We start from the raw sequence: 25024 nt of genomic DNA, 5'->3' as shown, positions 1-25024 counted from the left end.
CAGTGGAAACAGTGTCAGACTTAATTTTGGGGGGCTCCAAAATCACTGCAGATGGTGACTGCAGCCATGAAATTAAAAGACGCTTACTCCTTGGAAGGAAAGTTATGACCAACCTAGATAGCATGTTGAAAAGCAGAGACATTACTTTGCTAACAAAGGTCCGTTTAGTCAAGGCTATGGCTTTTCCTGTGGTCATGTATGGATGTGAGAGTTGGACTCTGAAGAAAGCTGAGCACCGAAGAATTGATGCTTTTGAACTGTGGTGTTGGAGAAGACTCTTGAGAGTCCCTTGGACTTCAAGGAGATCCAACCAGTCCATTCTGAAGGAGATCAGCCCTGGGATTTCTTTGGAAGGAATGATGCTAAAGCTGAAACTCCAGTACTTTGGCCACCTCATGCGAAGAGTTGACTCATTGGAAAAGACTCTGATGCTGGGAGGGATTGGGGGCAGGAGGAGAAGGGGACGACAGAGGATGAGATGGCTGGATGGCATCACTGACTCAATGGATGTGAGTCTGAGTGAACTCCAGGAGTTGGTGATGGACAGGGAGGCCTGGTGTGCTTCGATTCATGTGGTCTCAAAGAGTCGGACACAACTGAGCGACTGAACTGAACTGAATTGAACTGAAGTAAAATGTGGGTTTTTTTTCATTCAAAGAGTTAACTAAAATGATTCTTAGCATTTCGGTGCCTTGCAGACAAAACTTGTCACTGTATTGTATTCAAAAGCTTTGTCATTGTAGAGCAGGGAGTTCATCTGATCAAAATTTGTAGAGTATTAGGGTTGGAAGGAAGTATATGGTCATATTACTAAACTATACTTTAGTAGTTGAGTCCACAGGATGATATTTTTGGTGTATGGTGGTGGTGCTTTAGTCGCTAAGCTGTGTCTGACTCTTGCAACCCCATAGGCTCCTCTGTCCATGGGATTATCCAGGCAAGAATACTGGAGTGGGTTACCATTTCCTTCTCCAGGAGATCTCTTCCACCCATAAATTGTACCCAGGTCTCCTCATTGCAGGCGGATTCTCTACCGACAGAGCTACGAGGGAATTCCTATAAGGTGTATACCTCCAGTAAAAAGGAAAATAAAGCATATTCTCCAAACATGGATTATTACTAGTAAGACATTTATTAATTGTATTATTACAACTGTTTCTAAAATCCACTACTATTTCAGTAGTAAAGAGGTAAATGCAAAGCTAACCTCAGTCAGAAGTGTATTTACAGTTAGGTTGGCAGTAAATTATAAGACACATCCACTGACTATAATCTGTTACAGAATATGTAATACATTAAAACAGGATAGAGGAGCTACATGAATTGGCAACATTTTATATCATTAAAAAAGCACTAAAAACCAAAAAATGATGCTTACACATAGCTGTAGATACTATAAAATATTTCATTTTTAAAGTTAATTCTGTACCGCTCATTTAAAAAATTTATCACCTGTTTTTAGACGCAGGTATGTATTGTTTATATCAAGTGATATTTGTGCTTAGATATAATTTAAGACCATTAAATATAAATTTATGTTTACTTTCATATAAAAATATATATAAAAATAGAGTATTTAAAGGAAGTTTATATTCATACTAAGGAACTGATCAATCAAAATAGATTTGTTTTTGGTATAGTATTGGAATTGAGGTATTTGTGCATTTGGTAATTTCAGCTAAGCACTGAATTAGCCCTCTCAGTATTTTTTCCCCAAAAGAAAAATAATCCTTTAAGAGTCATTGTAACTGTGAGATGTTATCTCACAACAGAGCTTTTGTACAATAAAGAAATTTACTATTTTAAAATATAGAAGAGAAAGTTTTCAATTACTAGGATTAGATATGTTATATATATACATGCCACAGTTTTATAAGAACTAATTGTATGTCTATTCTAAATTTGGATTAGATACAGTCTCTCAGGAAAATCAAAATATGTTTACTAGCAACATAGTAGTATTTGTGGACATATACGAATGCTTTCTGGATATAAATGCCTATGCAGTTGAGAATGCTTAATACTTTTCAAATATTTACATAAAATATTAATATAATCACAGTCTTAAATTATATAGGGCTCTAATAGCAAACAAAAGCTTTTTTCTTAAGTAAGATCATCAATGAAACATAATAAAGTAACCCATAAGGAACTATATCTTGTTTTTCTCACTTTAAAATTATATACTTAATCAACTCAGACTTCAGTTACCCATCCAAGTTCACGGACAGGCTAGGAGGGAATGTTTATGAAAAGTAGAAAGAGTGCAAAGTTAAATATATTGGTGTTTTAACTGTAAAATATTATGCTTCCTATTTCTTTCATAGAATCTCTTAGAATTCCCTGGAAAACATTCCTGTTATTCTCCTTTCAGTTAAAGGATTTAAAAATCTAGGAAGAAACTGTTTTCATAAGCATTAGATTCACAAAGCCTAAACCCTCATCAATGCCATGTTTTCTCCTGGTAAGGGCAAGCACAGCACAATCCCCATTGGCAGGTGGAATGTAATTCCTCAAACCCTTTTCAATATTAAAGTACCAAAAAAGATGATAACACAATACTCAAGAGCATGATCTTTTTTCCTCACTTATCAAATGTCTATATTTCTCTTTATCATCACAGTGCAATACCGGCCCAGAGTTGATCTAGTTTATGATTATATTTCAGGTCACCTTTTTCTAGTTCTGTCTTTCATCTTGAAACCAACTGATTTCCAAGTGCACATCCTGATTTTATAAAGCTGTAGAAAAAAGTGTAATGACATTTTTTTTAGCTAAATGTGCATCAGTGTATATGTGTGTGCCCTTGCGCCTGAGTGTGCGTGGTAGAACCAAAATACAACTGATGACCAGGATTTGGTTCTTAGACCATTGTCCAGGGGAGTGGCTTGTATCCAATTCCAAGTTCAGTCCTTCTGCAGGGCTTCCACAGTTCTTTCAGGGGCACATATCCTGCTGAGAAGGATTTCAGAGCAAACCTGATTAATTGGACCTCTGACATGAAACGGTGATTGAACATTTGTCATAGAGTCTTGTCGTCTTTGTTGTAATTTGCTTTGATTGCTGAAATATTTTCCCACAATATGATTTCTTGATTGTTTCGTTTTAAGAAAGTGATCCTCTTTGGATAATTTAGATTTTATCACCTGCAAATAAAAGAAAAAAAAATAGTGAGGCAAAATCAAGGACATTTGAATCCAAACTACTACACAACTGCACTCATCTCACACACTAGTAAAGTAATGCTCAAAATTCTCCAAGCCAGGCTTCAGCAATACGTGAATCATAAACTTCCAGATGTTCAAGCTGGTTTTAGGAAAGACAGAGGAACCAGAGATCAAAATGCCAACATCCGCTGGATCATCGAAAAAGCAAGAAAGTTTTAGAAAAACATCTATTTTTGCTTTATTGACTATGCCAAAGCCTTTGACCGTGTGGATCACAGTAAAGCGTGGAAAATTCTGAAAGAGATGGGGAATACCAGACCACCTGACCTGCCTCTTGAGAAACCTGTATGCAGGTCAGGAAGCAATAGTTTGAACTGGACATGGAACAACAGACTGGTTCCAAATAGGAAAAGGAGTTCGTCAAGGCTGTATATTGTCACCCTGCTTATTTAACTTCTATGCAGAGTACATCATGAGAAATGCTGGGCTGGATGAAGCACAAGCTGGAATCAAGATTGCTGGGAGAAATATCAATAACCTCAGATATGCAGATGACACCACCCTTACGGCAGAAAGTGAAGAAGAACTAAAAAGCCTCTTGATGAGAGTGAAAGAGGAGAGTGAAAAAGTTGGTTTAAAGCTCAACATTCAGAAAACTAAAATCATGGCATCCGGTCCCATCACTTCATGGAAAGTAGATGGGGAAATACTGGCTGACTTTATTTTTCTGGGCTCCAAAATCACTGCAGATGGTGACTGTAGACATGAAATTAAAAGATGCTTACTCCTTGGAAGAAAAGTTATGACCAACATAGATAGCATATTAAAAAGCAGAGACATTACTTTGCCCACAAACATCTGTCTAGTTAAGGCTATGGTTTTTCCAGTAGTCATGTATAGATGTAAGAGTTGGACTATGAAGAAAGCTGAGTGCCAAAGAATTGATACTTTTGAACTGTGGTGTTGATGAAGACTCTTGAGAGTCCCCTGGACTGCAAGGTGATCCAACCAGTCCATCCTAAAGGAGATCAGTCCTGGGTGTTCATTGGAAGGACTGATGTTGAAGCTGAAGCTCCAATATTTTGGCCAGCTGATACGAAGACCTGACTCATTTGAAAAGACCCTAATGCTGGGAAAGATTGAGGGCAGGAGGAGAAGGGGACAACAAAGGATGAGATGGTTGGATGGCATCACTGACTCAATGGAGATGAGTTTGGGTAAACTCCAAGAGTTGGTGATGGACAGGGAGGCCTGGCATGCTGCAGTCCATGGGGTCGCAAAGAACTGGACACGACTGAGTGACTGAACTGAACTGAACTGAAGAGCAGGATAACTAACTCACAAAGTTGAACAGCATCTCTATACACAGATGCTGCCCAAAAGGCATGAGTATGACTGACATGATCAAGAATCAGTGTAAATTATCTTTCAAAAGGAAAAAGGTTGAAATGAAAAAGTATGCTGCTTTTCTTACTTCAGGGCAGCTGTCTCTAAGGCAAGTAAGGAGTCTCAGATGGTGTCTTTACCACACTGCTGTGAGTGCGTGTGTGCGCATATGTGAGTGTATTTAGGTTAGATGTTAATAAATAGAAGACACTCACATCTTGCTGAGTCACTGATTCAAATGTGGTACTTTAAGCCTATCATGACATCCTTTTAGAGAATGATAACTAAATGATAACTAAAATGACTTTCAAAGGAAAGAGAAAATGTTTTTGCACCTCATACCCACAAGCTGACACTGTTACAGCCAGTGGTTTCACTTCTCTGAGAAAGAGGTAAGTTATGGAACCTGAAGGAGCCGCCTAAGTTCCATGACGCTAATAGCTTTATAAATGTTTGTACATATTTAGATATATTTTTATCTTGAAATTGTTTTCATTAGGCAGTATAAACATTTATAAAGCATAAAAGAGTATCTGATAAAAAAAGTTTCCTTCCCATCACTGCTCTTTATCTCCAGTCACTCAATACCCTCCCCAGAGGCAATGTATATTTTAGTTTTTTTCCCATTCTCTTCACAGATATTTTAGGAATATTAACACGCACACATACAAATAAAAAGGCCACATATATTGTCTATTTGTACAATATATAAAACACAGCTTGGTGAAATCTTATCATTGTCAGCTTTAATCACTGGGTTAATGTACCACAGGCTGTTAGCAACAAAAGTCAGAGAAAATGAGGTGGGGACCAAGAGAGACTGGCGTGGGGGGAGGGTTGAGAAGTAGGGAAAAGAGAAAATACTGGCAAAAATGTTTTGAATGTGTTTGCAGATGAACAGCAAATCTTTTAATTTCATCATACTAATACAATTGTAAGACATTACTTTCAGTCAATATGGCACATTATTTATTTATTACTAACACCAACAAGGAGAAGGCAATGGCAACCCACTCCAGTACTCTTGCCTGGAGAACCCCAGGGATGGGGGAGCCTGGTGGGCTGCCGTCTATGGGGTTGCACAGAGTTGGACACGACTGAAGCGACTTAGCGGCAGCAATGCCAACAAAGGTCCGTCTAGTCAAGGCTGTGGTTTTTCCAGTGGTCATGTATGGATATGAGAGTTGGACTGTGAAGAAAGCTGAGCACCGAAGAATTGATGCTTTTGAACTGTGGTGCTGGAGAAGACTCTTGTGAGTCCCCTGGACTGCAAGGAGATCTAACCAATCCATCCTAAAGGAGACCAGTCCTGGGTGTTCATTGGAAGGACTGATGCTGAGGCTGAAACTCTAATACTTTGGCCACCTCATGTGAAGAGCTGACTCATTGGAAAAGACTCTGATGCTGGGAGGGATTGGGGGCAGGAGGAGAAGGGGATAACAGAGGATGAGATGGTTGGATGGCAACACTGACTCAATGGATGGCATTACTCAATAGTGTGCTGCAGTCCATGGGGTTGCAAAGAGTTGAACATGACTGAACAACTGAACTGAACTGAATGATTAATGAAAGCAACACAAGCTCAAAAAAAAAAAAAAAAAAGAACACTAGCTCATATGGTTTTTAAAAATTCTTTTGAAGGCTATGTAGTGGTTTAGGTACATATTTTCTGATAAAAGAATGCAGTGAACACAGTTCCAACAATATAGAATATGTGAAAAAAGTAGCATTTTATTTGGAAGGTAAGTCTTTGTAGTTAAGTTGTGGGTGAGCAGAAACCATTTCAGAAGAGTTGTGTGAATACAAAGTCTGTAACAATCTATACAAAAAGGTTAAGGGCAGTCATTTTTGGGTGGAGGAATGACAGGCAGTTTAAAATGTATTATTTGTAACTTTTTGGTTCTTACTTTTTAATTCTACTACAATAAATGTGCATTACTTTATAATCATACAAACACTAAGCTATTCCCATTTTGAAGAAAAATATAACAGCAATATGTTTTAAAGCCAATTATACCCTGCTAAACCCAAAGAAATGAATTGTTTTTCTGTAACTATGGGAGGTTTGGCTTTTCGTGATCAGGCCCCTCAGATGAAGTGACGCTTAAGAAGTTCAGTGAAGTCAGTAGGTTGTGGTGAGGAATCCTTCTGGATCATAATTTACAGCTCGATCTGCAGTTAACCACTGATTAGTATTCCAGGTCCCAAAGTTGTATGTTTCTATTATGGGTCACCTTCCACCTCTGGTTATATGATAATGTTAAGTATAGGCTGGGGACGTGCACCAATGTTTTCCAGAAGGTTTTGTCCATTTTGGAGGCAGTTTGTATTCCTCTATAGCAAGATTAGTGAACATTCTTAAGGAAGTTGATTTAAGCAAACACTTAAGCATAAATAATGTAGTCAATCCTGAAAAAATATTATTCCAGTGTTCTGAAGCCAAAATAAGGTTAATTTTGTTTATATAATGTTACCTTAAGTTCTGGCTTTTGCAACTGCCTGATGATCTGCATACTAATTACAATGAAAAATAAAAGGAGATTCATCCCAATGCAAAAAGATTCTATTCCTTAAAAATTATTTTAATGTTTTCTGTGATTTCAGGGTTGCATTTGATGTTGCATTACAAATGTTGGATAATACTAGTTTAGATGTTTACAGCAATTTTGAACACGATTCATAAAAGGGATATACAAAAATATCTATTTCCAGTGTATTTGTATACACGTGGGAGTAGTGTCAGTCTTTTGCCAGATAACCTACATAGTTTTATTTTTGATAAAATAGTTCTATTTTTAAATCACTATGCTGATCTCTGAGAATTGAAGATTGAATGATGGGGATCCCCCCAACCCTGTACCTTCTGAGGGCCAGTCTAATGTCTCCTACAGTGCCAACGCTTCTATTATGGTATATAAGACTGATTCCTACCCATGATGCCAGGGATTGACCCAGTACTTAATTCAGTTGGTTTCCTTTGAATACTATTTTTCAAGAAATAATCAAAGATAATAAATTTCCCAGTTTCTTTTGTTAAGCCAGTATTACTCTGCTGAATCCTAAAACAGACAAACCTACAGAGAAAGAATTTCAACTTTGACTGGTCAAAACACAGACAGAAAAAATCCTCCCAAAATGCTACTGTAAATTTAATCTCATATCATTTAAAAAATGTATCAGTACTGCGTGCTGTATCACTCTGTCTCTCTCTTTAGTTGCTAAGTCATGTTCAACTCCTGTAACCCCATGGACTGTAGCCTGCCAGGCTCCTCTGTCCTTGGGATTTACTAGCATATACAATTTATTTCAGGAATGTTAAGCTTCAATATTATGAAATATTTTGTCATAGAAGGTTACTGAAGAATTATTTGTAGCTATATGATGTTTGCCTGAAAACTCAAAGGAACCTACTGTAAAATAATGAAATATTTTAAAGTTAATATTTAAAAATTAAATAGCTCTTCTATAATCTATCACCAACTAATAAGAAACAGAGAAAAGATTTCATTACAATACTAAAACAACTTCATCAAATTTGATGATGATCTATAGAGCATAGGTGAAGAATGAGTCAAAAATTTAATGAAACATAAAAGAAACCACGAATAAATATAAAGACATAACATGTCAAATCTTTCCAAGTTAATTAAAGTGCTATTCCAATTTTAATCACAGCAGGATTGGGGGGGGGATACATGACAAAGGAATTCTAAAACAGATCTCAGAAAATAAATGTAGGAAAATGGCCAAGACCATTTGGGAAAGAAAAAAGAAGCAGTGATGAGAGGAGATTTCAATACCAGATATTCATTCATCAAAGGGACTTGAATTTAACTTCAATCTACCACAGACGCAATTTGCTGGCTGTGTAAGCCAAGTATGGGCTTCCCAGGTGGCTCAGTGGTAAAGAACCTGCCTGCCAATGCAGGAGATGTGGTTCGATCCCTGGGTCAGGAAGATCCCCGGAGTAGGGAATGACTACCCACTCCAGTATTCTTGCCTGGAGAATTCCATGGACAGAGGAGCCTGGTGGGCTAAAGTCCATGGGGTTGCAATAAGTCAGACATGACTGAGTGACTGAGCAAGCATAAGCCAAGTAGAAGTAAAATTCAACACTGAGAAAAAATAGGAATTTTCACACTGCAAATTAAAATGTACTTTACAAACTGCCTGTTCCCTAAAAATTTTCATGGAAAAATAAGGCAATTCTAAATAGGACCCAATGTCATATAAATCTAATGACCATAAATGTTGACAGCCAAGTAGTTTTAATTACATGGGATTAAAATCAAGCGTGTGTGTTTAAAATGGAGCTATGTACCAAATTTCCCTGGTGGTTCAGCTGGTAAAGAATCTGCCTGCTATGCGGGAGGCTTGGGTTCGATCCCTGGGTTGGGAAGATCCCCTGGAGAATAGAAAGGCTACCCACTCCAGTATTCTGGCCTGGAGAATTCCATGGACGTTATAGTCCATGGAGTCGCAAAGAGCTGAACACGACTGAGCGACTTTCACTTCACTTCATGTACCAAATTGCAAATAGGATCTCCAGTGGAGAAGGGAGTGAAAATTCAAGGGGTGTGTGTAGTACAAAAATGAAAGAATTTTTGTTTTTATTATATATACTTCAAAAATTTTTAGAATTAGCAAGAATTCATGTAATCATTTTAAAAGAGAAAAGCAGTAGAAGATGATGCTGTATATTATAAAATCAAAATATGATTTATTTTTGCCATATAATATCCATATTTCAAACTTTGGAGTTCTCTCTCTTAAGAAACAAACACACGGAGTAACTCAGATATGGTCCCTACCCTCAAGGGCACTTTATAAAGACACATGTCTTAGATACTTGAAGTAAGAACAAGAATGAAATGACTTCAGAGACATTGTCTGAGACTAGATCCCCAAGCTCAGGTACTCTACTGTTCCTTAGTAAATATTAATACATTAAGGAGACAGTGCTAATTCATGATGGCCATGATACCTGTCCACACAGCTATTATTTCTTTGTAAAATTTGGTGTCTGGCGTTGCCATCAAACTGCTATCTCTTGAGTTTCAAAATATTACTGTATTTTACCTACTCTTATGGACTCTAAAGTGGAAGAAAAGGAGTTAGCTATATTTTTACGTCTTGGAAATGCTATGCAAGTGACCGATGTTTGATTCCTGTAAAGACTGAATTGTTTCTTTCCTTTGATCTCATGTGTGGAAATATGTCCATGTGAGTCCTTCCAAAATCAGAGGACCGGTTGGGATTACTAAATTCCAAACAGAGTGGTAACTGGAATGTGGCTTTGAAAGAGAGGTGTCAGCAATACAAATGTTAGGCTTATCTCTGGAGAATAATAATAGTAAACAACAAAATGAGCTCTTAGAAAACAAAGGCGAAAAATTTAGGCCTTGAACCAGAGACAAAGGATTCTAGATATTTGTGTAGAGTGGTCACCTCAATCAGAGACAAACATGAATGGCTTGATGCTTCCAAATGCTTCTCTAAATCTGGGTGCATAGGATGTGACAACTGCGAAACTGACACATCTACCTAGAAGAAAAATGAACTACTAAATATGGTTAATAACACATAACCAGGTGACTGGGTAAATGTCTACATTACCTGTGAGCGTTAGATGATGTTTTTTGTTTGTTGCTTGCTTTTTGTGTGTTTTTTTCTTTTTGGCCAGTTTAATATAATCCAAAGAAGCTCCTTGTCTTTAGTTTTGTTTTTGTTATTTTCTTTTTGTGACTTTGCTGTATCAAATTATATTTAAAATTAGACAGAGAAAGTGAAGGACAATTGGTTTCCATGAAGTGTGTTAGGTCAGCATTGTCCCATGATCACAAGTATAAGTGTAATAATAAAAATTATTTTTGTCTCAGCAATATTCAAATTTAGATTAAGTTACAAGTAGGAATAGATTTTCAAGTAAAGATTATAGTGTTTCAAAACTGTAATAGATTTTTAATATAGTTTCTATGGAAACTTGGAAAGGGGTAATTTTGGAGCTGGAATCAAGGGCTGTAATGATAAGATATAGGATATGTAGATGATTACATTTCTTTGTGACTCAGTGTAACAAAAATTCTGTGCTTTGGTGTGTAAAAGCAACTTTTACTTTCTCTTAGGCTTCTTATATGTTAAGAGATCTCCCAATTTATGATTGTAGATCTTTCCACATCCATCCATAATTAAGGATTTGGGCACATAGACATTTTAGAAGACATACAAATGGCCACAATTCTACTTGATTAGCTTGGGTCAATGGCTATTGTTAAGACTTAACAACCATGAAAAATTGTTATAAATTATACAACAGAAGTACATGGCAACTTTTACTATTAAATTCATGTAATGTCAACACTCAAAATTGATTTCGCATAGTCATCAGAATGAATGTATTACCATGTCAATTAATTGCTGCATCTAAAATAACTATGAATTAAAAAAAAAAACTGATATACAAAGGGAAAGCTTGGTGAACTGGAAAAGTGTCAGGCAGATTACAAGTAAATACCTTTTCTAAAACTGATCTTGACTTGAATAATACCCGAGGAACTTCTGATGTGGTTCCAGATCCACAGAACAAAATAGAAAACAATTTTCAGTGATGCAAGTGTTCCAAAATTTCTAGACCAGATTAGGGAGGATATTCTGATTACAAATGTGTTTCACAATCATGCCTGAGGTCTGAAGAATGAAGGTAATGGTTTTCTAAGGTGGGAAAACACGAGCTTGAGCAGGCAAAACCAGCTAACACAGTCTTTGAAGATAAATGGATACTACTGAGGTACTTTTTATTTGGCATAGTCATTCTGAAGACAGGACATTCAATTCACAATCCAGTTGCAATATTTATGATCAGCTGAAAAAAATAGCTTAAGAATTCACAGAAAGAGAATAAAAATAAAGTGACAAACAATAGCTAGAAGCCAGTCCTTAAAATTCCATTTCAGGAAACCATGCAATTTTTACAGATAATAAGGAATTCTTTCACGTACCTCCCCCACTCCCAATATTTAATTATAGCCACATGAAATAAGCTATGTTTTGAGTGAAAGGAGTCCAACTTCTGAATGGGTCAAAGATGCTGAGGATTAGAGGGCAAGACTAAAGTTTTCTTTAGGAATGAGGTTTTTATTTTTTTTCTTTTTGTTTCTGGTGTTTCTAAATACTCAGTGTCTCTGTCTTCCAACCTACCTCCAAATTATCAACCCTTCTTGCACTGAGAACTGAGCTTTACTTCCTGCCCCCAGTTAGAACTCAGTTCCTGACTCTGGAAACAGATTCTCCTCTGATGTGGAAAGATTCATTAGAAGGAGTTACAGACCTACAGTAGTTTACTGATTTCAAGTTAAACCGTTGGCTCTATCTTGCACTTCTACACAGTTCCCCAGAGACTAACGCCTTGTCTTAAACTCAATTTCCAAAGTGGCTAAATAGTCATGTCACTGAATTCTTGATACTGTTGAAATTACCTTTGTTAGTCAAATTGATTTCAAACACTATTTAGATGGACTTGTTGAGTCCTGAAATCTATTTTGATCTTAACTCACCAGTATTTGTTTCCCTACATCTCTCCTGAACTTAGAATTTTTATTTAAGAATATGGCACTATTGGGAGTTCCCTGGTGGCCTAGTGGTTAGGATTCTGCACTTTTACTGCCATGGGTTCAATCTCTGGTCAGGGAGCTGAGATCTTACAGTGGTGCAGCACAGCCTGTACATATTGTTGTTTAGTTGCTAAGTCTTATAAACCTTTTTTGGGATCCCAGGGACTGTAGTCTGCCACGCCCTCTGTCCATGGGATTTTCCAGGCAAGAAGTGCTGGAGTGGGTTGCCATTTCCTTCTCCAGGGGATTTTCTCAACCCAGGGATTGAACTGGAGTCTTCTGCATCAGCAGGTAGGTTATCACCGAACCACCAGGGAAGCCCTAGTCTACATATGCATATGGCATACAAATGTTATCAGGACTTCCCAGGTGGCACATTGGTAAAGAGATGCAAGAGACATAGTTTTGATCACTGGGTCAGAAAGATCCCCTGGAGGGCATGGCAACCCACTCCAGTATTCCTGCCTGGAAAATTGCATGGTCAGAGGAACCTGGAGGGTTACAATCCATGGGGTCACAGTCGGACATGACTAAGTGACTGAGCACTCACGCACAAAGCGTTATCTAGAAACAATTACTGTGGACAAACATTTTCCACTATTGGAGTCACTAGAAGGATTTGCCCAGCACTATTCTGGAGTTTTTAAAAGAGATCTTCTTTTAGGCCATTTCATTTCTCATCAGAAGAGATCTCCAGCCTCCTGTCTGAGGTGACATGCGACTGATTGCTGGTATTTAGGAGGCTTCAGGACTTTAAGAACTCTGCTTTTCAGAAGCCAGTCTCATGTTTGACTTTCTAATTTCAGCCTCTAGATTAGTTTGCTCTTTGCTATACCTGTCTTTCTGAGTCTAGACTCTCTGCTGTTCAATTTTAAAAGAAATCCCATGTGTATGGGTGTAGGTTCTTGGCTGCATGGATTGGGGTGAGGGACTCAGTGTCCATTGCACACAGACTGTCAGCCAATTGTTTTCTGATGCGTGCTGCAGCCCTGCCTCCCTCAGCACCCGGCTCCTTCAGGTCTGAACCACACAGAGGATCCGTGAGTCAAGCCTGCCCTTGTTATAACTGGTGTTTCTCTTCTGTAGGCACTTTATCGTTTTTTAGGGAAAATATAAACTTTTGCTTTTTTAAACTATGAAAGAATTTTAAAATTTTTAATATTTTAAAGTTTTTATTGAAATAGAGTTGATTTACAATGTTGTGTTAGTTTCAGATATACAGAAAAGTGATTCAGTGTGTATATATATATATACACACACATATACAGCAGAGAAGGCAATGGCAACCCACTCCAGTACTCTTGCCTGGAAAATCCCATGGACGGAGGAGCCTGGTGGGCTGCAGTCCATGGGGTCGTGAAGAGTCGGGCACGACTGAGCGACTTCACTTTCACTTTTCACTTTCATGCATTAGAGAAGGAAATGGCAACCCACTCCAGTGTTCTTGCCTGGAGAATCCCAGGGACAGAGGAGCCTGGTGGGCAACTTAGCAGCAGCAGCAACACATATACAGACACACACACATATATTGTTTTTTAGATTCTTTTCCATTGTAAGTTGTTACAAGATATTGAGTATAGTTCCCTGTGCTGTATGTAGGTCCTTATTAGGCATTTTACACTATAATTTTTCTTGCAGGCTAAGTCAAACTTCTTAAAATGAATTAAGATTTCTTGTCTGTTATGAATTATTTCTTATTCTGTCTTTTTTTTGGGGTGATGGTGGTGGTGGAGATTTATGTCTTTGAAATCTTTTTTTGTGGAGTTTCAAGTGGAAGAGAAGACAAATGCTTGTGGTCAATCTGCCACATTTAATCTGTACTCCAAGAGTGATTTTAGACCTTATTCTCTATGCTAGGTTTCCCAAAATGTGTTTACTGAGGTGTTAATAGTTATTATTAAAAAAAGAAAAGTGGTCTGTGGTCAACATTTTGGGAAAAACTGGGTCAAACTAAGCTAAACAGTTTCTTTGCTTGTAAGGGCTATTGGGATCATTTAATATACTAATATTATTTAAGAATCCTTTAAGTGGTAGTATTTCCCAAACCGCAGATCTTGATTTCACCAGGCTAGAACACTAAGACCTAAAGTAAGAAAAATGCTAATCAAAGCAATCCAAAGTCCATCTCAGCTTGGCACTTAATCAGTTCACTGCATATAACATGAAATGAAATAGTGATGGGTCAGCATCTCTTTCTAAGGCCTACCAACATTCCACATTCCAGACTGCAGAGGCAGGGCTGGATAGCTGCCTCCTGGGCCATCATACTAGTGCAACATAGAGTGACTGACACTTTTCTGTATTTATCCTCCATTTAATTATCCTTCTTCAGAGAGACACCCTGATGTTATTGGTGTTATCACCATTCAATATAGGATGCTCCCTATGGAAGAGCATTTTGTACCAAGCTATCTCAGGAAAGGCTGAGCTCCATTATGGCTAATGAGCTCATTGTCACCATGTACCAATCTTTAATCAACCACTAGAAAAAGCTAGAATTCACTTGCATCCTTTCCAGGTTTTAGCTCACTCACAGTTGATGTTTGCCGCATAACTAAAGGCACCATCCAAAACCACTCTTGGGCAAGAGCTACCTGGATCCTGTTTGTTGTCCTGTATAAACACTGGGAAAACAAAATTCCATTTCTACCCATGAAGAGAAACACCTGCTTTTCTAATCAGCAGGAACAGTTTAGTCAAAATTGATGCATACCAGTTGGAAAATTGTTTATAGATTCATGATGGCAACACACCCTCTCTTGCTGCTTTGACAGATGAAAGAGACACCCCGAGACCTTTAATCTCACCTATGGCGACAGGGGCCCACTGGAGCTGGTTTGTTATGTCTATGATAGAATTCTCACCACAAATCAAAGAGAACACACCGAGATCTTACACTGATGATTACAGCAATCTTTCTCAGGTATCTGTGAATCTATAATGGGAATGGTTCCATTGAATACCAAAAGATACAAGGCTCCCAAATTCAAATTCTTTTTGCTTTAATACAGCAGATCTTAATTCTTGCTTTTATGGTACAACAAATTCCTTTGCCAGCTCCTGAGTCGAGCACAGAGGAAAATGTGGTTGTTATTAATGAATTTCTGCCCTTTAATGTTTTGTATGAGACCAATAATCTTCGTTTTCCCAGCTTGCTACATTCATCATTAAACCATCCTTTTTTGCAAAATGCTTTAGATATTCTTGATTGTTTATAATAGGCTAACAGTGATTTAAGATGTTGGGTGACAGTTTAGAAAGCTTATAAAACACTCAGTGTCAGCACTGGAGACTTCCTGAGGTACAAGTGGTACAAATTGTTCAAGAGTTAAGCAACAATTAGGCCTCTGTGATGAATGACTTTAGAGACTTTGTGATGAAGGGAGTCAGTTGAGAAAGACGATCTTATCAGTTCTATGTTGTAACTGGAAAGGCAAATGCTCCCACAAATATTTCAGCTCCAACACGAAAACATTAAAATGGGTAACACTGCTCCAGAATCAACAGAGAAAATCTGGGTGATATGCATATACCTTACCATCAAGATGGCACACATCAGAAATAAGGATTAATAAAACATAATTTGTATATAATAATTGTACACAAAAATTATAAAATCAAATTAATGAAGTAATTTCCCAACATGCTTAACTCATGATTATGAAAATTAAGGATTTTTTATTAGTAATATTTATAAGCCAATATTCTAGTTTTGATGACTCAAAGAGCTTTACTGTAGTTGACAAATTCCATGACTCTCCCTGTCAACTGGTTGATCCTGTGGCAGAAGATATATATAAGGCAATCATGTGGGAAAGGCATCTTCTTCTGTTTTTATTATTTATTTATTGGCCACACCATGTGGCTTGGGGGATTTTAGTTCCTGACCAGGGATTGAACCTGGGCCTTCGGCAGTGAGAAGGTAGAGCCCTAACCACTGGACTGTGGGGGAATTCCTGCATCTTCAGGTTTTTAATTGGAGCCATGTGAGACATCACTGGAAGATTTCTCTTTTTAGACTTCCAGAGCACTGAAGCTGAAAAAAAGAAAAACAGATACCCTCCCCTAAAATGCTAACTGAAGACATATTATGTAAAAATAAATAAATAAACCTTTTCTAAATGAGGGGAAAAACCCAATCTGTATGTTGTCTTTCAAAGTCCCACTTTCTGTGGGTTGACAACCTTTGGCTTGCTTTTGCAGCCAACTCTGATACAGGGCTGGCTCAGCTGCAAGTTCACTGTTTCTTCCTCTTCCAAGCTGCCTGCTCTTGTGTTTCTCAGTCTTGACCTCTTACAAATAGGATAGGCCCCAGAAGGATATTTTCTTATGGAAGAAGTAAGTAATCACACAGTATCCTACAGCTTGAAATCTGTTCTGCAATGGCATGGTCAAGCTTCAAGTTGCTAAAATCTAAACTCGAAAGGACATGCTTTCTACTGTTGGTGCAGCCTCTCGCCTCTCTGAGATACAGTTCCATATATCACACAAAATTGTAACATGACTCCATTAGCAGAATGTACAGAAGAACCAATGCAGGGTCAATAACTTTTGGATATTCATAAAACTCTGAGGATCAAGATGAATTATAACAGTCATCTTAGGGCTGAAAAACAGGATCAGAAGAAACCTTTAGAGTTGTCATCTCACTCATGACTGTACTCTGGTTTACAAAGGGACACAAGAAAGAACAATTGAATCAGTATCTGAGAGGATGATCAACCAAGACAATGTTCATTGCAGTTTCCGCTGAAGCTCCTGAGATCTAGTCAACAACAGGAGCCAAGTAACCTCATTGTCGAAAGCAACATAGTGGTAATATGTGCAAAACTTGCCAAAATGTGGACAAAATTCAGCTTAGCAAACCCTGATTAAGAGCTGGGCAAAGGAGAATAAGGAAGAGAAAGAGAATTTCTATGAAGGACGTTCTTAAACTTTGTGATCTTGCTCCATCTTGGGTGGTTGCTTCATTCCTGCTTTAAGCTAAGTGAGACGGGATTTCAAGACACCAACTTTGAGAGGTAGACATGTGTCCTCTGGGGACTGGAAGCATGAGAACTGGTATGAGACATGATGCTATAGATCAGCTTTGAAGTGGAAGAGAGTGAGAGATCAAGAGTGAGAGTGAGAGTAGAGAGAGAAAGAGAGGAGAAAAAGAGGCAGGGCTGCACTGGGAGCTCACGATATGTCTGGCAACAGCACAGCAAGGATGAATGAGGGTTTCTTGTGGACAACACGGGGGCAACTGAGTATAGCAAGCCCAGTGTCATGCTGTATATTTTCCACGAGGATGCCTGGTGAAGCAATGACCTGCAAACAGGAGGACAGACAGTTGGAAGCCAAGGGGCTAAGGAAGGAATACAGCTGTAAGTGAAGTATTCCTCTGTCAAAGGAGCTATTATCAGAGGGCCCAGTAGGGGTGTCTTCAAGGAAGCCCACAAGAGCACCCTAGACAGAAAGAATTAGCATGCTATACCCAGAAAGTACATTCATGGATTAGGCTTATGCTCCTCAAGTAAGACTTTTGTTGCCCTTGCTGCTACTGCTAAGTCAACTTCAGTCGTGTCCGACTCTGTGCAACCCCATAGACAGAAGCCCACCAGGCTCCCCCGTCCCTGGGATTCTCCAGGCAAGAACGCTGGAATGGGTTGCCATTGCCTTCTCCCATGCATGAAAGTGAAAAGTGAAAGTGAAGTCACTCAGTCGTGTCCGACTCCTAGCAACCCCATGGACTGCAGCCCACCAGGCTCCTTCGTCCATGGGATTTGCCAGGCAAAATTACTAACTACAAATAAAAATCAATTTTACCATGAAGAACAAAAAACTTTTCAAAACACAGACTCTTCTGTTAATGCATTGGATAAACCAATGGAGGAAGGTAATCTATCAATTTAGCAATTAAATTGCCTTGTTTTCAATCTTTTTCCATTAAAGATATCTCCCCCCTTCTGTGGACAGAATTTCTGATGGGAAGTCTCAGAGTCTACTAGAAAAGGCAAGTGTTCTCCATCTTCTGCTTATGTTGGCCAGCTATTCTAGTCTTCAGGTGTCTACATGAACACTAATTATTTTAACACTTCATTTTGCAGAGCCTTGAGTTGTGACTACTACTTGATTTGGCTGAGTGATGATGAATACATTATTTAATCTCCTCCAGACATAGTTTCTTTGATGCAAAATAAGATTGACAATGCAATTAAAGATGCAATGAAATTTTAAAAAATCAAAAGCTACAAAAACCATAGAGCCAGCATAAATACCTCATGGAAATGACACCCGCATGTCCCCTGCAAAAACTCTTTGTGTCGCCCCATGGTTATAGCAAATGTGTCAACGACTTCATAGCCATATTTTTTTGCATCTTCCAGGATAATCAAATTTTTTTTCCATAAATTCTGAACTTCATTCTGTATTGGAAAAGAGAAGAGTGAGAATTTTGATTAAAAGGACTGGTTTATGATTTAAAAACTCAAGTTAAAATCACATAAAAGTCATCTTTTTTACAGATTGATCTTATTGTAAGACAAAAAATGAATTTCTTTAAGATGTGTTCTAATTTTTTCAAAATATAAATATCAGTGCATATATAAAACAGCAATACATTAATGTCTATAGTGGCACAGTTCAGAACTTTTTCTTCTATGAAAAGTGGTTAGGTTTATTGTCCACAGAGATCCACTGAAGTATGTAAAATTCTCAATTTAAAAACCAAGACTTGAAAATCACAAATTCTATCTCCATTTATTGGAATTTTTCACTTGAATATTAATTAGTATCTATTTTGCATTCAGCTCTGTGCTGAGGGACAGGTATACAAGGGTAAGTAAACCATAGTGCGTATTCTTAAGACAGGGCATTCAAACAGGAGAAACAAATATGTAAATATTTACTGAGTCCTTTATTGGAGGGAAATATACCAGACTCTGGGCTTCCATGATGGCTCAGTGGTAAAGAATCCGCCTATAATGTGGGAGACGCCAGAGACGTGGGTTCAATCCCTGCGTCAGGAAGATCCCCTAGAGAAGGGCATGGCAACCCTCTCCAGGATTCTTGCTTAGAGAATCCCACGGACAAAGGAGCCTGGCGGCCTAGAGTCCAAAGGGTCACAAAGCACCTGAGCTCCTGCACACAAATCAGACTCTGGCTTGGGAGAGAAAAGGGAATAGCTCTGCAGGGGCATGGCAGATTTCAAGAGGGCTTCCTGAGCTGAGTGAGGTTTTAGGGAAACAGGGGGAGTGGGCTTCTGGGAGCCCCAGAAGTGAGTAGTGTCTCCATCTGTTGCTTCTGTAAGTCATATTCCTCCCTCCCTCCCCAACCGTGCTCAAGGCATTGATGGAGATCAGCAGAGGTTCTAGTTTAGGTCCACTGTTGAGAAGAGGGACTACTTCATTAAGTATAATGGCTCCAGGATTCCTCATTGGCTTGACCAAGGCTTTCTCAGACCTACCTGTAGTCTGAGACTCTTGATACCTAATCTACCCTTCTTCCCCTCCCTTCGTATCAGACACATTACAGCCAAACATGGTTCCCAGTACATAGTGGACACTCAAGATATATTTGGTGTAAGACCGAGTGATATGCATTGGGTGGTGTGGTCTGAAACTCTTCCCACCTACTCCTGCCCCTCCCTTTTATTCTTCTCAGACATTCTTTCCAATAAATCCTCTTATCTGGTTGATCCTGTCCTGGTGTCTGTCTCTTTGAGAACCCACACTGCCACGGGGAGGGAATTGTATTCCTCCTCCCTTTTCTAAAGATCAAAAAAATTTTTTTTTTATTTTCAAGGTAAAAAAGCAAATAATTATTTACATTTGTTAATCCAACTGCAAGATAAAAAAAGCAGTACAAAGGTGTCTAATTTTCTGTCTTTTCTGTGCTTACACACCTATTTTGGTGACATACAAAGAAGAGTGTTTCTCACCAAATGAAGGTAGTGAATAGAGAAGGATCATAAAGGAGAAATCTGGAGGAAAAGGAACAGATGGGAAACAGTCTGTGTCGTCACCTGAAAAATACTGCTCAAGGTGCTCAATAATGTTTATAAAGTTTTTTCTTGTCTGGTTACAAGTGCCCTCTCAGCTTTAAGGTGCCCAGTAATAAAAAGAAGAAACTTTGCAATAAGTGGTTTCTAGAGAAAGGTCAGTTCTCTGAGAAAGAGACTCTGAGCCAGAAACCGGCAGGCAGGGGGCCAGCAGGAGGTCCCCCCGTCCTTGGGATCAACACCTCCAAGAGAGTGAGGGAAGACAAACTGGGCAGAGAGAGAAGTTGAGCTGCAATATTGTTGCAACACAGGCTTCTGCTGATCCCACCAGAAGTTCTAGAGCTGGGAAGAAGGCCCTTCTGAGATGGTCGAAATTTAGAAAAGGGGGCTGAGCCTTGATTGAGGCTCTGCCCAGAAGGAAGAGAGGCTTTCTGAAAGTCTCCTGTGTGCTGAGATTTGTGGTTTGCATTTGGGGACCAGAATGAGCAAAGCAGACCTCCCTCCCCTACCCCGACCTTGCTCCCACTGAGATTAGACCAGAAGGGGAGACAGACAACCAAGCCAGGGATCTGTTGAGGGACACAGACAAGGGCACCAGACAGTTACAGGAGCTCATGGCAGGAAGAGCCAATTGAGTCCAGGGTCTTCTCAGTTCAGAAGTCGTCAATTAGGTTTTCTCAGAGGAACCTGCACTTAAACTAACACTGGAAGAGTGACCGAAAGTTTCCCAGGTGAGAAGGTGGTGGAGAGTGGGCTCCAAGAAGAGGGAACGGCAGCTTTAAAGATCTGGGGGTGACTGAGAGCAAGGCATGCTTGAGGAGCCAAAACAGTGGTGGAGTGAGTGCGTGTGTGTGTGTGCACATGTGTGTGTGTGTACATGTGAGTACACATGGATGCATATACACTGGATGCAAGGACTAAGTCTACCTAGGAAGGTGGAAGCCACATCTTGAATGGCCACGATGAGGATGATGAATGCCAAGGTCGGATGACGAGTTCAGGTTTCTTTTCCGCCTCCACTTACTACCATAACTTCCTTTTTTGTTTGATCATTTCCCTTCCTCTTCTTCCTTCCTTTCATCTTCACCAAGCCTGCAAAACTGATGAGCACCACTGAAGCCCTGATGGCAGGCACAACGGTTCATGGTATCTGGCACATGGTAAGTGCCAAAGGTCTGTTTGCTGAGATGAGTTCATTCTAAATCTACCTGGAGGCATCACAGTTCCTCCAGTTCCCGTTGAGAGGCTGCAATCAAGGAAGCAAAATGGAGCTACCAAAGTCCTCAAGAAGGAGCTGCAAACATGACCTGCAGACCTCAAATAACATTAAAGGAGATTCAATTCATAACCCATAGAAGAAATGATCAAAAGACCCCTCTTCTAATCCCCGAATCCCTTCAGCTACCCCAGATGCCAAATGTCTCAACTCACTTTACATGACCTTAACCCTGCCTGACTTCAAGAAGCTGAATTTGGTGGTTTTACTTTGGCCACTTTCTACTGTTTCTCATGCTTTTGCACCACAGATCTGGTGGCCAGGAAAGTAACGTTTCAAGAAAGGAGAGGGGGATCCTATGATGTGTGCTGGAGAAAGCTAGGAGCACTCATAATTGACACAAAAATAAATCTCACTTGGTTGACACATTCAATGGACAGCTTCCTGTCTCCCCAGTTCCCAGTGCTTCCTGAGCTCCCCCTGAGCAACTGCACACAATCCGGGATGCCTGTGAGCTCTCCTTGCTGAGCAAGAGCAGCTGTTTGTCTTACCTACAGATGGTGTCTTTCTTTTATGAGACTTGTATTTAGTGTTGAGACTACCGATTTACTGTCTTCTATGAGAACTGATCAGAGGCCTCGACTCCTTTCATTTATAAACATCCAACCTGAGGCAAAATGAATGATACTACTTCAAAGACAAATTCTGAAAGCAATCAGTCAGAAATCCTCTTCCCCAAAGCCACTCTTTTCCAAATTACTCATTGATACTGACAATTTCGTATATGATTTTAGCAGGAGCCTTTACAGTGTTTGAAACGTGAATGAGGTAAGAGGATACTTACAACATAAGCCCTCTCATCTAACCCTCAGGTTTTTATTTTTTCAAACTCTGGTCCCACTTTCTTCTTTATGAATTCAAAGCATTATTTATGGGCTGGTGTCCCCTTATGTTTCCCTTATGGGAAACAATGGAAACAGTGAGAGACTTTATTTTGTGGGGATCCAAAATCACTGCAGATGGTGACTGCAGCCATGAAATTAAAAGACATTTGCTCCTTGGAAGAAAAGTTATGACCAACCTAGACAGCATATTAAAAAGCAGAGACATTACTTTGCCAACAAAGGTCCATCTAGTCAAAGCCATGGTTTTTCCAGTAAGTCATGTATGGATGTAAGAGTTGGACTACGAAGAAAGCTGAGCGCCGAAGAATTGATACTTTTGAACTGTGGTGTTGGAGAAGACTCTTGAGAGTCCCTTGGACTGCAAGGAGATCCAACCAGTCCATCCTAAAGGAGATCAGTCCTGGGTGTTCTTTGGAAGGACTGATGCTGAAGCTGAAACTCCAATACTTTGGCCACCTGAAGTGAAGAACCAACTCATTTGAAAAGACCCTGATGCTGGGAAAGATTGAGGGCAGGAGGAGAAGGGGACGAAAGAGGATGAGATGGTTGGATGGTATCACTGATGTGACGGACATGAGTTTGAGTAGGCTCCAAGGAGTTGGTGATGGATAGGGAGGCCTGGCACGCTGCAGTCCATGGGATTGCAAAGAGTCAGACACGACTGAGTGACTGAACTGAACTGTCCCCTTATTTCTAGGAATCATTATAACTGATTTGAAATCATACTCCTTAAGTGTACCATCTGCTTTGAATTTTATGAAGGTTGTTGAATATTATACAGTGCCTTTTGGGTTCTTTTTCAGACACCAGCAAGGATCCTTACAGGAACCATGAAATTCACACAGCCTGGAAAATATGGATTTACCTGTGTTAAGAAGTGCACTCCATCCACTGGCAAATGAAATCCAATTCCCAACGTTTTGATGATCACAAGGATATTGAGTAAGTCTTCCCTGTGAAATAAGCAGATCTCAAGTCATAAACTCTGATGACATTTCTAGATGTCTGTATTTACACAAGCAAGTGGAGAGGAATTCCTTTAGAATGTGATCATTGCCATATAGGACTAAACTCTCATTTTATAGATTTGCTGTACATTAGTGCTTTTGTGTGTGTGTGTGTGTGTGTGTGTGGATAGTTTTATGTGTCAGTGGGCATGTTTTGATCTGTAGCAAATGGAGATTTGGATGCTAAAGAGCCATGTTGTGATTGGATACAAAAGTATTTTTGAAACATTTTAAACTGGACTTGAACTGCTGGATTCTAAATTACAAGTTGTCCTTTATATAAAATCTTGATAAAATTCACTCACATCAAGAGTAAATTTTTTTTTTTTTACTTAGACAACAAATGATAATTATTGTTGCAGGAATTTACCTTTTTAAAACCTTGTGAATAATTTGCAGGTGATTGGAATTAAGCCACTGAACACCACCAACAACCAATACAGTCTGGCTGGTATTCTCCAGGGGACCTGATCTGAAATCCAGAAAGAAAAACATGTGTTGCTTTGAAACACATGGTAAACATTTTAACAGCACCGCCTCACATTTCATTGAACCCTAGCTGGCATCCTGATCACAAGACCTCCTTATCATTTCTACCTCGTTTTCAGCCATATTATTAATACTTGGTATTTAAACTTTTCAGCACATCTGATACACAGCAAACAATCATGACTGCTAGTAAAATATCACTACATTGTGGTATGGTTTCATTCAAAACTGTTCCATTGTACCTTTGCAAGAGATGTTCAAGGGCTTTTTCAAATGTTGGTCTCAATGAAGGGCTCATCCAAAACCGGGGATAGTAGGAATAACTGATCAAGGTCTTCCCTCCATTGACATTGTGGTAGAATTTAGTGCCATGCACTTTCTGCCATTCCTCCAGGGTTTCATTTAATCTTTCAATCAGATAGTACATTATCCCTCTGTTGGTTGAGTCTCCAATGAAAAGAATCTACAAGTTAAAAAAAATTTTGCTTTCAAATCTGATGTGTACAAGACATAGAAGACTATAAAATAAGTAACCTGATGAAAACAGAGACATACATCCAATTGAAATACAGCCCTTTAAACTGTAAGAAATGACATTAATTCTTCTCTCCCAAACCTGTTCATTTTCCTTTTCCATATTCCTAGTAATGACATCATCTACTGACCCACTAACTCACGTTTAAAGCTCTTTGCTTTCTTTGTGCTATCTTTAATTTTTCTATCCCTCTTAGGCACTTCACTTTCTCATCTAATCAGCTTAACGTGTTATTGATTTAAATAGTCATAAGGTATTCTAGTGGAAAAGGTCAGTTTTCATTCCAATCCCAAAGAAAGGCAATGCCAAAGAATGCTCAAACTACCACATAATTGCACTCATCTCACACGCTAGTAAAGTAATGCTCAAAATTCTCCAAGCCAGGCTTCAGCAATATGTGAACTGTGAACTTCCAGATGTTCAAGCTGGTTTTAGAAAAGGCAGAGAAACCAGAGATTAAATTGCCAACATCTGCTGGATCATGGAAAAAGCAAGAGAGTTCCAGAAAAACATCTATTTCTGCTTTACTGACTATGCCAAAGCCTTTGACTGTGTGGATCACAATAAACTGTGGAACATTCTTCAAGAGATGGGAATACCAGACCACCTGACCTGCCTCTTGAGAAACCTGTATGCATGTCAGGAAGCAACAGTTAGAGCTGGACATGGAACAACAGACTGGTTCCAAATAGGAAAAGGAGTACGTCAAGGCTGTTTATTGTCACCCT

The 25024-nt window shown here is 39.1% G+C and overlaps 1 protein-coding gene across 5 annotated transcripts in view; it reads right to left on the bottom strand.

Moving 5' to 3' along the window:
- Positions 1-1113: 1113 nt before the first annotated feature.
- CPED1 (cadherin-like and PC-esterase domain containing 1) overlaps positions 1114-25024 on the bottom strand; it is a 330082-nt gene continuing 306171 nt past the window's right edge. For 4 of the 5 annotated variants that reach the window (XM_010838063.1, XM_010838065.1, XM_010838064.1 and 1 more), the window contains 5 exons: positions 24004-24224; positions 23643-23744; positions 23131-23218; positions 18424-18570; positions 1114-3146 (listed from right to left, as the gene is read on the bottom strand). In XM_010838063.1, coding sequence (XP_010836365.1) covers positions 2907-3146; positions 18424-18570; positions 23131-23218; positions 23643-23744; positions 24004-24224 — 798 coding nt within the window. In that variant the 3' untranslated portion in view covers positions 1114-2906. Of the gene's footprint in view, positions 3147-18423; positions 18571-20799; positions 22028-23130; positions 23219-23642; positions 23745-24003; positions 24225-25024 lie in introns of those variants that run through there. The other variant, XM_010838066.1, reaches the window with a different exon arrangement.

This window comes from Bison bison, unplaced genomic scaffold, assembly GCF_000754665.1.
Source record: "Bison bison bison isolate TAMUID 2011002044 unplaced genomic scaffold, Bison_UMD1.0 scf7180017864089, whole genome shotgun sequence".
NCBI lineage: Eukaryota > Metazoa > Chordata > Mammalia > Artiodactyla > Bovidae > Bison > Bison bison.
Note: the sequence above shows the minus strand (reverse complement) of the source record. Positions and strands in the feature narration are given on the sequence as shown.